General features: G+C 40.3%; 1 protein-coding gene across 1 annotated transcript; it reads left to right on the forward strand.

Annotated features, from left to right (window-relative positions):
- Positions 1-140: 140 nt before the first annotated feature.
- Positions 141-17956, forward strand: myo1hb (myosin IHb; the record flags this gene model as incomplete). Its single annotated transcript, XM_080755590.1, has 32 exons — positions 141-170; positions 4850-5011; positions 5465-5580; positions 6058-6256; positions 6778-6858; positions 6972-7151; positions 7458-7556; positions 7923-8036; positions 8142-8213; positions 8294-8413; positions 8549-8616; positions 8706-8811; positions 9017-9097; positions 9235-9326; positions 9455-9549; positions 9951-9997; positions 10554-10634; positions 10726-10831; positions 11445-11562; positions 11788-11901; positions 11989-12065; positions 12154-12222; positions 12780-12864; positions 13212-13374; positions 13976-14059; positions 14380-14473; positions 14696-14751; positions 14998-15133; positions 15273-15343; positions 16179-16276; positions 16844-16966; positions 17914-17956. 32 exons carry the CDS (start codon positions 141-143, stop codon positions 17954-17956), a joined length of 3180 nt encoding a protein of 1059 aa, XP_080611716.1.

Consider the following 17956-nt stretch of genomic DNA (forward strand, 5'->3'; position numbering starts at 1 on the left):
AAGCTGAAGAGGCTCTAGTATGGGACACCTGCTTGGATCCTAAACTAGCCACCTGCGGCTGTGTCTTTTTGTATTGGCTACTGGAGGACATTAACTGGAAATAGGTTGGATTTATCAGTTTTACAAGACTTGACTCGACCATGACTCACAATACTTTGGAAGTGTCAGAGGTAATGACATGAAGTGTGTATGTGTTGTTCGTAATTTAGTTGTAATTTAGTTTTTTGATTACAGTAGATTGCTGTTTTGTCCTTGTTTGGTTTATCTGCCTAGCAAAAAAGCAACAAGTTATAGGTCCTACTGTATGATGCACTGTACAGAAATATTGTATTTCACAGCCAACTATTATTATTTGAGCTATTCTTAAACGGTGCTAAACTTAATTACACCAAGGCTACACATGGCGGGCACTGGCACTCGCAATGTTAACACTGACATGTCTGATATCTGCTAGTGCTAAATGATGTCTCACCTACACGACTTTGTTTTCCTTCTCTAACCCCTTCTCTATTCTTTTCTCATTACTTGAAAACTGCTTGTATGACAAAGAATTTCACCCACTTTTTAACAATTGTACAGTTTTGATGTGGCAATTAAAGTTGAACTTGAAGTCATGCATATAAAATCCTGTCGCTTCCGATCCTGGGGTTTCTCTAGACGCCTGGAACCCCCTAAATGTGTGTTGCCCTGGGTGATGTATGGTGTAGGTCAATGACCCCCTAAATGTGTGTTGCCCTGGGTGATGTATGGTGTCAGTCAATGACCCCCTAAATGTGTGTTGCCCTGGGTGATGTATGGTGTCAGTCAATGACCCTGGAACCCCCTAAATGTGTGTTGCCCTGGGTGATGTATGGTGTCAGTCAATGACCCTGGAACCCCCTAAATGTGTGTTGCCCTGGGTGATGTATGGTGTCAGTCAATGACCCTGGAACCCCCTAAATGTGTGTTGCCCTGGGTGATGTATGGTGAACCCCCTAAATGTGTGTTGCCCTGGGTGATGTATGGTGTCAGTCAATGACCTGGAACCCCCTAAATGTGTGTTGCCCTGGGTGATGTATGGTGTCAGTCAATGACCCTGGAACCCCCTAAATGTGTGTTGCCCTGGGTGATGTATGGTGTCAGTCAATGACCCACGAAGAGTGCTATCTCTTTCAGGAATCTAACTGCCACTTTGTGGCCAAGTAACAGGATCCTATGCAATAGTGGAGAGTCATGGACAATGGAGTGTCCTCTCGGGTGATGGTCTCCAGGCCAGATAGGCTTTCAGTTGCTCATTTTTCCATTTTTCCAATAGAGACATAAGTTCTCCCTCTCTAACTCTCTTCTGTCGATATTTACATCAAGGAAGCAAGCACGATTCCAACTCGTCTCAGTCTCTCTGAGCAGTCTCAGTCTCTCTGAGTCAACACGGTCGGGAAAGTAACTTTACAATAAATCTCTAAATCTACCATGCCAAATGATGTACTAAAATAAAAGTGCCTTAAACTAAAGGACAGTTCCTTCTATGGGTTGTTGTCACCTGTCTACAGTATGTCATGCCTCTTCTCTACAGCGTGATTTATACTTGGATCGAAATAGCCAATTTCTACAAGCTTGAGATCGTCCCTGGCTGCATGCTTTGACCAGCTAGCTTCTCAATCTGCTTATTGTGTTAGGTGCTGCGGTGTGTAGAAACGAGTCCCTTTGAAAGAGTGTTAAATCTCTGTAACATGCTCTGTGCTGTGCCACGCTGCCAGGACCAGAGTGATTGTTTTTGTTTCCGGAAATGTTGATGTAATCTTCAGCCCATAGAGAAATTGAATCCATATAATAATGTATATTATATTGAGAGAAGTATGTAAGGGAGTCTCAGAATATATTAATTACTATTAATGCTGACACCTTGCTCTTAAATTATCTTTTGGGCACCAGCATTTGTTACTTAAAAGGCCAACTGTATCACACATGCAAAAAACATAATCTGCTGGACTATCAGGACTATCATTTGAAGATTTTAAACTTAAATAGTTTTGTTTCCTATTAAGTTTTTTATTATTATTATTGATTGTATTCATCAGGTGTCCTAGAACAATTTTGGCTTAGTTGCCAAAAGTTGCCGTTTGGGTAATTTGCATACTCCAAGATGGCCTCTGAACGCCATGGCAAATCTTTTAACCATTTTCAATTGCAGGCCATGCTTCTTCTTTCGTGTATCGATTGACCTGCAGTTGAAAATATAACAATTTAACCTTGATCTAACCTTTAGTACATGAGTATTGATTCTACACACAACCCCTAAAAAGAGAAATTACACACCAATGACACCATTCTATTACAAGCGGGTCAAAAGTAACAGCTTTGAGGTGTCAGTGCATGGCCATCTTTGATTATGCAAATTACAAGAGTTGCCCAAAATTGCCGTTTGGGCAACCAAGCTAAAATCATTCTAGGTCCCCATATGAAAATGAAAATCAACAATCAATAATCAAAAAGATAATTTCTACGTTTTGAACAGATAGAAACGACTATGCCTTTAAAGCCTTTTCTGTGCACTGTGGAGTTTTTGTGTCGACTCTTGCAGTTCTCTGTTTCTCTCTCTGTCTCTCTCATAATATGTAGGCTACAGTATGTGTCAAGACGGCCTCTTTCCTCTGTCTTTGGTAAATGGTACGAGGGCAACAAGAGGGCAACAATGAATGTGATGAATTAGCTTGTATTTTGTGCCCTTGGCCTATCTTCCACCCTGTATCTGGAAATGATAGAGCTTTCCTGTGTTTTGGGTTAAAAATATCTCAGTTTCCTTACTTGCTCCCTACTTGCTCTGCAGTATGTTTTGTGTTTAACAAAAAGGTGAATACAAAAAAATGACAGAAACATTACATCAGACAGGTGATACCTCTAACATGTCCAGCTTTCCATACACACCTGCATTTGCTTAAACACTTAAAAATAAAACATTATTAATGGTTTCCTATTGGAGGAAATGGTGGCTGTAATATATCAATGTTTCCTGCCATACTATACTTTCCTTTCTCTGATAAAGACCCAAATGTTCAGAAAGGAAACTGAGACACGCCACGAAAATAACCTTGGTTCTAGAACTGGTTCCGTTCTAGACTAGGCAGCCATTTTTTGGTTCCATGCAGTTCCAAACCAACTTTTAGGGTTCTGAACCAATTTACAGTGGAAACACTCTGAACTGGTTCAATATTAGGTGGGGAAAAAATAACCAAACCGGTTCAACCCCTGTGGAAAAGGGACTAGGCCTATAGGCCTACCAGGCCAGGACTGGCCACTTAACGTACCAGAGATAAATTATGTCCGGTAGGCTGACCCGTAGTGGGCCCTACTGGGTCGGTGGAATCAGGTTGTGGTGGGCCAGTCTGGGCCAAATGTTAAATTAGTTGTCTGTTTCAGTGTAGTTGTCTGTTGGTTGTGTATCATTTATGTTGTTCTTTAAAAGTGATGGTATTAAGGGCATTTCAAGTATTGTGCCTCGACCCGAAAAGTTGGTAGCGTATATAATTCCGCGATTTGACAGTGATGAGAGCTAAACTATTGAATTAAAGTGCATAAAGATGTATTGTGATGTGAATATACTGCTGTATTGTGAATGCATTTTCATACAATAGTATAGTATAAGTAAGCCTTGCCGAGCCATGAGGTATGGAGCCTATCTCCTGTGTCTGTATCGTGAGGCAGCTTGATGTACAAGTACACCCCATGACATGACACTAGTATGTCGCAGGAACTTAGCCCATAACAGAGAGAGAGTGGGGGAGAGATTAAGGTAGGGAGAAAGTCTGCACATACTTTGGTATGTCATATCCCCGAACGGGTATGGACTAGTCAGATAATGCGCACTGTGATTGACTAAAAGGTGTGTCATTCTGCACTGCGATTGGCTGAGCATCGCATAACGGGTGTCCCCTTTGGAACACCTGTTATGGCAGATAGAGGGGTGGAGAGAGACAGAAGGGAGAGAGAGTGGAGCTAAGAGATAGGGGGGAGAGAGAGAAGGGGGGGGAGAGAGAGAGAGAGAGAGAGAGAGAGAGAGAGAGAGAGAGAGAGCTAGGCGGAAAAGAGAGGTATAGATTGGGTATACCTGAACAGGTATGGAGTATGGACTAGTTTATACATAACTCTAGTTACTCTACTCATAGTATACAACACATCATTGATTTGAATAAAATGTTTAAATGTATACAGCTTGTTTGGAAGCCTGTATTTTTACTTGAGTTGTGTATCTGTGGTGTTGCGGGATTGGCCTTCTCCTGATTAGATGATGAATGATGATAGAAGTTAAAATTGTCATGGGCTTAGAGGATGTGGCCAAGGACACTGACTGGAAGTGAATGAAGTCACACAGATATGGGGACAAGTGCAGAGGAAATGAGTTGTCTTCTGGGGAATGAATGGCCAATCCTGTGTGTGTGTGTGTGTGTGTGTGTGTGTGTGTGTGTGTGTGTGTGTGTGTGTGTGTGTGTGTGTGTGTGTGCGTGCGTGCGCACGTGTGTGGCCTGTGTCCGCGCACGTGTGTGTGTGTGTGTGTGTGTGCGTGTGTGTGTGTGTGTGTGACTGTGTGTGTGTGTGTGTGTGTGTGTGTGTAGAACCAGAAGAGAGGGATAGAGTAAGAAAACAGGACAGAGGGACAGGGCAGGTCATTTAGTCCTTGTGTTGGCCAATAGAAATGTAGGGATAGGCATTGTAAAGTTAAAATAGAGAAGAATACTTCCTCTGAGAAGGATACATACAGCACATTCTGCGATTGAGAGACCATGTAAAATGAAATTGTTAAAACAACTAGGCTATTCACTGTGTTGCGATACTGTGTCATCATCACTGACTTGTGGTTCCTGGTTGGGCACAGAGCCTAGAGGATCGCTGTAACCAGATCCTGCGGAACATGGAGGGTTCTCTGACAGCCCGGGACCGTGTGGGGCTCCAGGACTTCGTTCTGCTGGATAACTACACGAGTGAGAGTGCCTTCCTCGACAACCTGAGGAAGCGCTTCCACGAGAATCTCATCTACGTAAGTCTATCCTGCAGCAGTGGCTTGGGGCCTTTTTACAGTCTATGCTTGGGGCACACCAATGGGCAATTTAAAATCTCTAGTCACATCTCATATAGTTAAAATAGCCAATCACACCGCATATAAATGTATAAAACAAAACAAATTAAAATAAAATAAATATTTAAATGTATATAGGCCAATTTATTTTGGTTTACAATGACATGCCCGGTAAAGGGATACCAGGTTGAAAGTGTCTAAAATATTTGTTTTAGGGTAGGCCTATAGAATTTGCATTGGAACATTGGAACTAGTCTGGAACACACTTTACAATTGCACCGGATAAATGGGTTCTTTCTCCCGATTGGAAGACATTGTCAACTCAAAGACAAAGATATCTCAAAAGACAACAGAATAAAAATGAATTGTTGCTGTATAATAGACAATTTCCTATTTTCTTTCTTTTTTCTATAGACCTACATTGGAACTCTTCTTGTATCAGTCAATCCCTACAAAGAACTAGACATCTACAACAAGACAAATATGGATACATACATGGGTGTAAACTTTTTTGAGCTTCCACCTCACATGTAAGATGCACTTTTTACACTTTACAGGTTGTAAAACCCCTTATTAAAATGTAACAAAAAACTAGAAAAGAGAGAAAATATAAAAATATGATACAACATATGGAAACTGCACTGAGAAACAAAAAATATACTGACTTCTAACTTTTGCATAACTGGACAATGCCTGCTATTCGTCATGAAAAAATGACTGATTGCCTTAAGAAGCTCAGAGATCTTATATTGTTATTTTGCTTTACTGTAAAAACAAGAGTTACTGTAGACCTGGCCAACTTCCAGAGGATTACTTAAATGTAAATATCAAATACAAATTATAAACCTCCATGTGAGACTGAAGAAAAGCAAATTAATTAATTAACTTTTGAGTCTTGGACATTTTTACACTGTTGTCATAGGATGAAAACCACCCGCAACCAGCCTCATAAAAAGCCTTAAAGCAAAAAACAAAGTAGCTGGCAGTAATGAGTCACTGTCCTTCAGTTATGCCCTGGCAGACAACGTGTTTCGCACCATGCTGAGTGAGGTCAACAACCACTTCATCCTGATCTCAGGGGAGAGTGGAGCTGGCAAGACGGAGGCCTCCAAGAAAATCCTGCAATTCTATGCTGTCAGCTGCCCCAGCACAAGTCTCCTGAACAATGTCAGAGATCGACTGGTTCTTTCTAACCCAGTTCTTGAGGTTGGTTTCATTCATTTGACTGGATCTTGAGTACCAGTGGCATCAGCTTCATTAATACGATGAGGTCCAAGTATAATTAAAATCTTAAGCCCTTGTTTCCGGTTTATTTTGTATATTTTGGGCTAGTCCCATATGTGACCTCCCAATTCGCTGTAGCTCTGGGACATGGTGAGCACACTGAGCAGCAGATTGGGAATGCACTGCTGTGTTAAAATTCGCCCAGGCTGTCAAAAAAAATCCCAGCTGATCTTACAGTATTTTGACCACCATGTTTTTGCTGAAGACATCTGAATGAAGTTTGAACCACCTACAGTACAATTTGATACGACATTGGGAAATGCAATAGGTTAAACTTTCATCCAGCACCTACTATTCTATGTGGATGGCAATGTTATGTGACAGAGTCCCGAGCTACAGCGGTGAAAATAATAATAGATACAAAAAAAAGAATGTCAATCTACAAGCTCACAGCTTGTGTACAGCTTAAGTGGTACTGGTTAACACTCCTTTTCCCCTGCCAGGCTTTTGGAAATGCCAAAACCCTGAAGAATGACAACTCAAGTCGCTTTGGGAAGTACATGGACATCCAGTTTGACCACCAGGTTCAATTAAATGACTCCCCTTTATAACTATACCTGTACAATTTCAACAATCGACATGATGTCTTTTAATGGCTGTTGGGATCACAAATGAATAGAGCATCATTCCCCCACAGGGAGGAGCTGTTGGAGGCCACATCCTCAGTTACCTGCTGGAGAAGTCCCGTGTGGTACATCAGAACCATGGAGAGCGGAACTTCCATATCTTTTACCAGCTAGTGGAAGGAGGAGATGAAGAACTGCTGCGTTGGCTTGGCCTGGAAAGGAACTGCCAGCACTACAATTACCTGGTACAGGTCAGAGGACAACACCTTATTTTCCAAGTGATTATTACTTTGGGTAGCTGTAGCTCAGTGGGTAAAGAGGTGCCTTCTGGGAATCAGAAGGTCACTGGTTCTGTCCTTCACTGAGCAGCCATCTGCTCAGTGAAGCAGTAAAAGTAATGTTCCCTACCAAAGCAGGGACCAGAAAATACTTCTCCCCCTTTGGACTAACTAAAATCATATCCCATGTGACTAAAGCCAGAGCCCATGTGCTTCAATTTGGACCCAGGAAATGTGGTTGGATTTATTTTTAATTGTCATTATCTGTGTCTCAAGAAGGGGGATTGTGCCAAAGTGAGCTCCATCAACGATAAGAGTGATTGGAAGACAGTGAAGAATGCCCTCTCTGTCATAGAGTTCAGTGAGAATGACATGGAGGTGAGGTTCCATAATTCTGCAATAGACTATAAGGTCATTGTTTAGAAAAATAGGGATAATGATTCCAAGCAATGATTTATACCTCGGCTGTATCCGTTGACAAAAATGATTGATTTTCAGCTTATGACCACTGTGGTCCTTTAAATGTATACAGAGGTGCAAGTCACTGGTAAACAATTCTCAATAGCCCAGTCCTTCAAATTCTCTATCAGTAGGATCATTTGATTTTATGGATCATGCTACTTCAAGGGGATATCATGCTCTTACATTAAGCATTGTGGGAGAGGGTCCTGTTTACTTGTTACAGAACTATAAGTTCAATCTTTCTGGTCATTTACAATGTGTTTATTCCTGGGTTCAATGCAGCACCTGTTTGGAATTATTGGAAGTGTGCTCCACCTCGGAAATATTACGTTTGACAAAGATATCCGAGGATACGCCACTCTCAACAGCAATCCAGACTTGCACTGGGTGTCAAAGGTGAGAGACCCCAGTACAGTGTAAATAATTTAACCCTGCTCTTTCAGAAAGAGCGCTACTAGGTATTTGGTGTCATGTTTGCGCTTGTTTTTTTCCACTGTGCAGTTGCTGGGAATTCCTACTCAGGTGCTACAAAAGAGCTTAACCCACAGAAAGATTGAAGCCAAAGCAGAGGAGGTAAGATAACTACCAGTATTTTTTATGTTGGCCTACTTTAGACCACAAATGTAACTTGATTGCTTTGTTCTACTGTTTAGATGTTCAGTCCCTTCACAGTGGACCACGCAGTATATGCCAGGGACGCCCTAGCCAAAGCCATCTATGATCGGACTTTCAATTGGCTGGTCAACAGAATTAATGAATCATTAGCCAACAAGGTGAGTATCGGCTATATCACAGTGCCCAGACGAAAGCAATTTATGTTCTATCCTCAGGTATACTATACAGGTGTACTGCCAGTACTGTCAAAACCTGGTACTGATGGAAGTGTCCTTGCTATGATTTATGTATAGGATTCCTCCAGGAAGACAGTGATTGGTCTGCTGGACATCTATGGATTTGAGGTGTTTAATGTGAACAGGTGAGGATGTGCTTAACAGGGCTGGCTCCTGTCGAGTGAATATATGAAACGAATAGCTTGACAATGACACTGGCTTTTGTTTGTTTCAGGTTTGAGCAGTTTTGCATCAACTACTGCAACGAGAAGCTCCAGCAGCTCTTCATCCAGCTGACCCTAAAGTCAGAACAGGAGGAGTATGAGCTGGAGGGGATTGAAGTAAATGCTCCAATAACTCACTCACATAGCAATTACCAATTTGGGCAATTACCAGACAGACGTGGTAGTTATGGGAGATTACGTAAACTACATCCAAGTAAAAGTTAAAAATGTAAACATATAATTACTGTGCAATAATTCAAAACAGGCTTGGTTGACATACAGTAGGGCCCACAATGTAACCCATGATCTCTGTTATTTTCAGTGGGAACCTGTGCCATTTTTCAACAATAAGATAATCTGTGACCTGGTGGAGGAGAAACACAGAGGCATCATTTCCACATTGGTAAAGTCACGATTGATTGATTGATTGATTGATTGATTGATTCATCGATTGATTCATCGATTGACTGATTGTTGGCCAGGCAGATTCAAAATGTAAACATACATTGTCAATTAGCTCAATTCTGTATGCTTAAATAGGATGAAGAATGTTTACGTCCCGGTGGAGCCACAGATCTAACCTTCCTGGAAAAGCTGGAGGAAAAGCTGAATGGTCATCCACATTTTGTCACGTAAGTTCAGACATTCATGTTAATTCATATGGCATGTAGTTTTCTGAACTATAGTCTCTGTCTCACTATCAACTTACAGAACCATAGTAGAACAAAAATCATTTTACACATTTGTGTACTTCCTGCAGACATAAACTGGCAGATCCAAAAACCAGGAAAACACTAGAACGAGAAGACTTCCGCCTCTTGCACTATGCTGGGGAAGTTACATACTGTGTGACTGGTGAGCGATGCAGAGGAACTGCATGTCAACAATTCATTACTCTCTACATTGTCTTATGCTGGTCTTATCACACTATGTTCTTTGAAGCAACTTTGTTCTCAAACATTTCCATATCAATGACCCACAAATTGATATAGATTTAGGCTACACACCCTTTTGAAAATAAGTTGTGCCATGGACATTGGTCTATCTTTGGGCTGGTGAAATTATGAAGAAATGTAATTGTTCTTCTACTATGAGAACTATGAGTACAATCAGAACTGCTCTCAAGCAATACATCTTGATAAAATAAATACTGTGTGCTCCACGCATGCATGCACGCACGCACGCCTAAATCAGGATTATAGTAAATAAGCCACGGTCGGTTATCCCCTCAATTGTGCTCTTGAACAATTTTTCAGGGTTCTTGGACAAGAACAATGATCTCCTGTACAGGAATGTTAAAGAGGTAAGGGTGCCCGTACCCACAGCTAAAATTGGAAATGGAGACTGACATCCGTTTCCTGCCAAACGTATGTATTATTCATTGGTAAGCACACCTGTGAATTATAGAGGAGCTGATTGTTAAGCATTGCTTTGGAATAGACTGACAGGACTTTTGAGGGATGATATATTTGTACCAGGCTGCTGAAGGGATTCTTTAACTCATATCTGGGATTTCATGTCTTAAATAGCACTTCATATTACGTCAAATAGTGAAAATAGCTGATCTACAAGTTAACAATGCTTTGCAACACCATGTGTTGTGACCATGTAGATTGGTTCTTTTCTTCTACTTTTCAATTCAATTCAATTTTACAACAAGTTGTCTCAAGAGACTTTACATGTAGAGCAGAGAACTGACAGATCCCACCCCGAGGAAGTAATTTTCTATGTTTGCCATATGTCCTTTACTTTAACTGAATGCTTTTATGTTACAATTAAATTATTAAACCGCATTGGTAAAGGTTAAACTTGTTTGGTATGTGTAATACATGACATGAGATATTTTTCATCCCCCTAAGGTCATGCGTCAGTCCCAGAATGCTATTATCCAGCACTGCTTTCCTATAACTGAACCAGACAGCAAGAAAAGACCTGAAACAGTAAGTAACACCTTCAGATGATGCCGATACTGTAATGGCCTCATCATTGTGTGCTTACACATTTTTATTGTGTTCTGCTACAACCTTTCAGGTGGTCACTCAATTTAAGAGTAGCCTGGTTGGTCTAACGGAGATCCTCATGTCTAAAGAGCCCTCGTACGTCCGTTGCATTAAACCCAATGATGGCAAGCAGCCAGGTAAGTGATTGTGTAAAAATAAAAATAATCGGTTGAATATTTATTTTAGAGAAGTACCCTAATAATATAAAGCAACAAATTGATGAAGATGAACGAGAATCATACACTATGAACAATTAAGTCTTTCAATTATGAACACTATGAACAATTAAGCCTGCCCATTCCAACAGCAATAAGGTATAAAAAACATTTCTAGTTTAGCTACAGTTTAGGTTGTGACTGAGTCATGAGATGATGAAATAAATCTGGTCATTGGCGGTGTGTTGTTGGTTGACAGACAGCAAAATGAATAAAGGGCTCTTGAATAATGTTGATATTAACTCCTAAACAATCTGTTGTATTAGACTCTAAAGGTAGATGTGGAGCACTGGAATGAAACTGAGCAACCTTTGGTGAAAACATATCACAGATGTTTCATCGATGTACAATTGTTTCAGTATGCCACTTTCTCAACTAAAAGTAGGCAAATCACATAGTTCATCAAACCTCACATATAAATTCTGACAACTTTAGCCATGTTCGGTCGGGAACTCGGGATGTTGGCAAGAGCATGGGCATTGTTTACAGTGTATAACCTGATGCATGTTGCCTTCTAACCTGTCCTTGAATGCAGGGCGGTTTGACGATGTGTTGGTGAGACACCAAGTGAAGTACCTGGGACTAATGGAGCATCTGCGGGTCAGGCGCGCCGGCTTTGCTTACCGCCGCAGATACGAGCTCTTCCTTCAAAGGTGCCTAAGCAAACCACTTATCTCACTAGGTCTACTCTTGTCGTTCTCATCCATTTAAGTCAGTGAAAGGGCACTGCTTTACTCCATGCAGAAAATAAATTGCATTTTGCCATACAGTAGTTAGTATTTACTATTTAAGCATGTTTGGCATTGTCACAGAGATTGTTGTTGATGTCAGATATAGCTGTTTCAGTTGTTCCGTTTCTGATTTGTGTGTCCTCTCAGGTATAAGCCTCTCTGTCCAGACACCTGGCCTCACTGGAAGGGAACTCCAGCAGATGGGGTGCTGTGTCTGATAAAACACCTAGGCTATGAGGCTAATGACTACAAGATGGGCAGGTGAGGAGCACTTAATGGATGGGACCTTATTAAGGTATAATTTATTGTAGTATATATAGTAACCACGTTTTTTTGTTCCCCTAAAAGGACCAAGATTTTCATACGCCATCCCAAAACTCTGTTTGCCACAGAAGATGCATTTGAAATCTGCAAACATGAGCTAGGTGATTTATTGCTCTAAATGTTTTGTTATAGGATACAGTGAGTAAAAATTTGCATTATATAATTGAATGTCTCATTACTATCTTATAGCAACACGGATCCAGGCCAAGTACAAAGGCTACAGGGCGCATGGAGAGTTCCAGAAACAGAAAGAAGCTGGTGAGACATTCTTTGATGGGATAAATGTTTATGTGGCGCCCAAAGTTACAATTAAAGGTAGGGTAAGTGATTTTTTTTTTGGTTAAAACAAAACGTTTTTTGTTAAAAAAGGTTAAATCACTATATATTCTGATAGTAATCATTGCTATAGAGTGTTTTGTTCAATAACGGGGGTCTCCCTGTCTCTCCAGCTCTTTGAACAGAATATACATGTTCAGGTAGGTGACAAATGTTCAACCAATCAGGAGAAAGTAGCTTTTTATCAGCTGTTTTCTTTAATATATAGTGTTCCAGTTCCAATTTTGTCTGCTCATTATTTGTGTCCATCACCTAGTTACAATTCCACTTGTTTAATCTGTATCCTCCTGACTGAGTTCTCTATCCTGAATGGATAAAATTGGTATCCCGACCTGAAAATCCTGGGGAGACATGGAAGCTCCTGTTAGTTACTGAACAAATAGCAATAAGTACTATCACAATATAGATATTTTTTTAACACTTAGAAACCAAAGAAAATCACTTGCCCTACCTTTAAATAACTTGTATTATTTTATTAGCCACAAAGATTGAGAACTGCTGGAGAGGTTTGAAGGCAAGGCAAGAGCGGGAAAAAAGGCAATGGGCTGTCAAGGTCATAAAGAAGTAAGTGATACAAATCCTTAATCGTCCCCATCAGGCGAAAACCTTGTATCTCCCCCCCCATACATTAATAACCTATGTCATACTTCATTGTGTGACAGTGTTGTGCAAAAGTAGCAACAAATAGCTGCTCTACAAGCTAGCAATGCATTGTGACATGTTGTGAGCTTGCAGATCGGTATTTTCTTTATTTTGGATGAACACTAGTTGGATCCAATGAAAATTGCATTTTCTTTTTTCCATTTCCTGTGGTTCTGGATATGCAAGGTTTCTGCCTGACAGCGACGAAATGTGACTTGATTTACAGACGTTACATCTCTGCTAACGCGATGTTGTGTTAACACACATAGGTTCATCAAAGGTTTCATGACCAGAAATGATGAGGTTTCCCCAGACAACAGAGAGTACCTTGCATACGTAAGGCAGAACTACCTGACACGTCTCAAGGAAAACCTGCCCAAGACAGTCCTGGAACGAAACAACTGGCTAACTCCTCCTCCGATCATAAAGGAGGTGAATGTGACTTTTGATACCTGTACATTGTTAACAGGTAAAATGCTGCTATATGCTATATTCAGTGGTGGACAATAACTACAGTACGTTTACTTTAAAATTTACTTGAATACTGCACTTGTAACTAAAAAAAATTAAGGAAAGAATATTACTTTAATTCCACTACATTTCAAAGAAACATAAATGCCTATGCCTATTGTTTTTTGACTCCACTACATTTGACATTTCTAGGAAGGGACCCCCAGGACCCAAACTTACAAACATACATTCCAAATGATATGTTTGTAAGTACATTTTATATATATATATATATACACACAGTATATATATATATATATATATAAAATGTACTTTGTAATTTGTACTTTTGAATACTAAATATGTACTACTTGTAACGCAAGCACAAATTTAACTGAGCAACTTTCACTGCAGTTGTGTAATTTTTTAACAGTCGTATCTATACTTTGACTCAAGTACTGGGGTTGAATACATTGATCTGATCTGATGCACATACACACTAATACACAATATAATTGATTATATTGTGTATTAGTGTGTAAGTGCATCAGATCAATCTAAACCAGCTACAATGTCTCTGTAGGCCTCCAAGCTCTTACAGAAGATGTACATTCGCTACATGGTACAGAAGTACGTTCGAGGTATCACTCCACAAAGGACAGCACAGGTATGGTCCATTTTTTCCCTCAGTCATTCACGCTGTTAAAGCTACAATCCAGAACAAATAAAATGTTAACCAATCTGTATGGTAGACAGGTTGAGACAGTATGTCAATACAAAATAACTAGCACATCTGCAGTGGTTGGAGGTGGTCTCCCTACTAGAGAAACAACGGTAATAGAGCATCCACTCCCTACTAGAGACCCTGGTGTTGGATAAGACACCTACATGGATGCCTTCTTGCAGAGTGGAAGAAGAAATGGGGACCAGGGTTTGACATGAAGCTTTAAAGACGTAACAGTTTTCATGGTGTTTCCCACGTTCTAGATCCAGATGAAGTTGCTGACCAGCACAATGTTCAAGGGAAAGAAAGAAAACTATCCATTCAGTGTGTGCAGGCCTTTTGTGGACACCAGGATAAGTAAGATTGTAGTACATTTTTTATGTACTTTCTATTCCACTAGCTTTCATCCCTTTTTGGGGGAACTTTTTAAATTATCCTTACATAATTAAACAGAATATTACTGAATGCTAGTTATGGAAACAAAAAGCAAGCTGAATTTAAAGATATATATCCAAGCTGATACCAATCTTTTTGATGTCAGTCTCATGGTCAAATACTCTGTCCTGTCATTTCGTATAGACGAGGACGACATCAACATCAAAGTGCTTCAGATGATTCGCCATGAGCGTATCAAGGTAAACTCATCTTGTGGATTACTCAGGGCCTGCATAATATTGAGCTTTAACCAACTTCATGTCATACAGTACGTATTAAAGATTTCAGAATTAGCGCAATTAGAACACTGTACAATCAAACATGTTGCGATGAAACGCATTGTGAGCTTGTAGAGAAGCTTTCGTGTGACACTGTCATACGACAGAAGTATAAAAAAGTGAGTACTAATACCCGTATTTGATCCATTGTATGCGTTTGTCACACAGTACAGTGTCCCTGTGGTGAAGTACGACCGGAATGGGTTCAGGCCTCGTCTTAGGCAGCTCATCTTCACTCAGACTGCAGCTTACCTGGTGGAAGAGGGCAAGATCAAGCAGCGAGTTGAATACAACTCTCTGAAAAGTACAGCAATGTATACACTTATAACACTGTGATGATGAGATATTGGAAAGCCATTAATAATCCTAGGAGATAGATCTAGGGGGCATAGATCTAGGGGGCATGTGTGTGCCGTGTTCTCAATCATCTTCTGTTTTCATAGGTGTGTCAGTGAGCAATCTCAGTGACAACTTCATAATTCTCCATGTCACATGTGAGGACATCAAGCAAAAGGTACAGTAGTTAGTAGTCAATAAATAGGCTGTGTCTATGGTAGGCAGGCACAGATGATTTAATGGGCAATTCTTACATGTAGCTCCTCAGAGGTGAGCTGTCTAGAAGAGGGTTTTGTCTGTGTGTCCGGAGATAATCTCGGAAACAAAAGAAAAACATTGCATGGATGCACCTGGAATGTATCCTCAGTGATGTATTGTATCCCAAGATCAACAGCGTCTTACAGAGGGGCTGTTGGCCTGCCTCCTCTCGGAAGACAGTCTGGGGCGCCAACCCATGCATCCCAGCTGTCACCCATCTCTCCGGTGGACTATACCCGGTTGTTACAGTCTATTCTTATCAGTCACTATAAATAGAACAAAGTCATATAGATCATCCAAATTTTGATTTATATTGGAAGTCAATGAGGCTCAGATAGGGGACGGGGAGCTGACTGAATTGTTTTGCACCTGAATGCCATGTCCATGAGTACACACTCCATATTTGGGTGTAGCTGCATTGTGAATTCCTTATATGGTGATATGGCTGAGTCATAGTGACATGAGTGTGATGATGTGGCCTGCCAGTCCTCCAAGTGATTACATTTTTACGTGACTGATTCAACTTTATTGTCAACAGGTTTACAGGTGTGAAGTGAGTGAAATTCGTTTCGTTTTCCTCTTATGGACAGCTACCCTCTTTCAGAGCCATGCCATAAAAACTATTGCATTAACAATTGTGAAATATCACATTTACATAATTTTACAAATATACTCCATTCCAGGCAGAGACATAACAAACTCATTGAGTAGCCTACATCTGAATAATCTAAGAACGATCATTTTGATTTATTTAGGGGGATCTGGTTCTGCAGTGTGACTACCTGTTTGAGGCCTTGACTAAGCTGACTGTCATAGCCAACAATCAGACCTGCATCAAAGTTGTCCAGGGCAGGTACTGTACAACATGTTCTAGATTGAATCCTAGATTGTAAAACTTGTGTTGTTGTTTTTGAGGGGCGTTAGGCGCTAACCGCTTTGAGGGTTTGTGTAAACACAAACATTGTCCTAACACAAACATTGAATGCCATTGGCAATGAATGGCCAGTTTTGTGTGTTTGTGCAAACACTAACATTGAATGCCATTGACAATGAATGGCCAGTTTGTTTGAAGACAAAAGTGAGGATGCAAATTGTGATTGGCCAGAATGGGATATATATGATGACGTATGATGATAAGAGTGCCCCTCACACGGGTGTTATTTTTTAATTCACTAAAAGATACATTTTCTATCACTGAGCTAAGACACAATAAGCAGGGTAGATATTGCAACTTTGAGCTTCAGCCACTACCACTAGTCAACCAGTAGGTGTCCTACCTGACCTAGGTACAGTAGGTCTAACTGTGTTGGTAGTATAGGCCACCCCCAACCACCACAGTTGTGTTATGTACTGTACATACTCAAAATAACAACAACAACAACAAACAAACGTATATTATGTAAAACTGTCATTATTGCAGCGTACGGTTTGATATTCAGCCTGGTCGAGAGGGGTACGTTGACTTTGTGAGTGGTCAGGAGTGCATGGTCTACAGGGCAAAGAATGGCCATTTGATGGTGGTGAGTATGAAGTCCAAGTCCAAGTCAATCTCATTCTTATTGTTATTAATATATATGTTCATATACTATAGAATGTACACTGTGCCTTCTCAGGAATCTACAAGAGCCAAGTCAAGATGATGACTACACTGATGCTGAGATGATGTTGCTTGTGTTCCTTATCGAGCCATGTGTAGGCTACTGGACAATCCAGCTTCATGTTACTAGCACAGTAATATCTGTTTAATGTTAGTTCATTTTGTAAATATAAGGCATCTCATGACAATGCTATAATGTATAATGGAGCATTTTGTTCGATAACCACAGCCAACATTATATTTATAGACAAGAGACAACAACATGCATAGTGTAACCTGGCCAGAGTCCAGCAGTATTGATGACGTATTTGAGTAAGTAGGCACTTACAGAATGTGACCATACCTACCAGATACATTATACAATGGCCTCATTTTTTTTAATGAATGTTACAGACTAGACTTTTTTTTTTACTAGATGGAACTGATATCCTGTTTTATACTGTATACACTAGCAGTAGGAAAACAAAACCAAACACTAGAATGTGTGAAGCCATATATGTCATAACTTTTATAATTTCTCACATGATGAATCTTATTGACAGTAAAGGACAATAAAGCATAAGATAAATGTAAAACAAAAGCATTTCTTTTCTTCTAGTGGCATACACTGAAAGTCATGAATACATTTGATCTGAGCTCTAAAATACTATTTACTATGTACTTAAGTAAAGTTGTTGTAATTAAATGGGTGGATTTTGCCATAAAACATAAAGCTCAACATCCAAAAAGAGTGATCAAAATACATGACCTAGCTTCTACTGCCACCATCAGGCCAAAACAAACTTCACACACAAGATAAAATGATGTCCCCCTTTGTGTGGGACAGTCCCTCATTTCCAAGACTTTTCAGGCATCCCACAAATTGAGACACTGTCCCACACTGTGACTGGCAGGCCTCAGTGTTCCGATGCCCTAATAGTTGGCTTTGTGTTGTAA

Source organism: Protomyctophum bolini, assembly GCF_963924005.1.
Source record: "Protomyctophum bolini genome assembly, chromosome: 22".
Lineage (NCBI taxonomy): Eukaryota > Metazoa > Chordata > Actinopteri > Myctophiformes > Myctophidae > Protomyctophum > Protomyctophum bolini.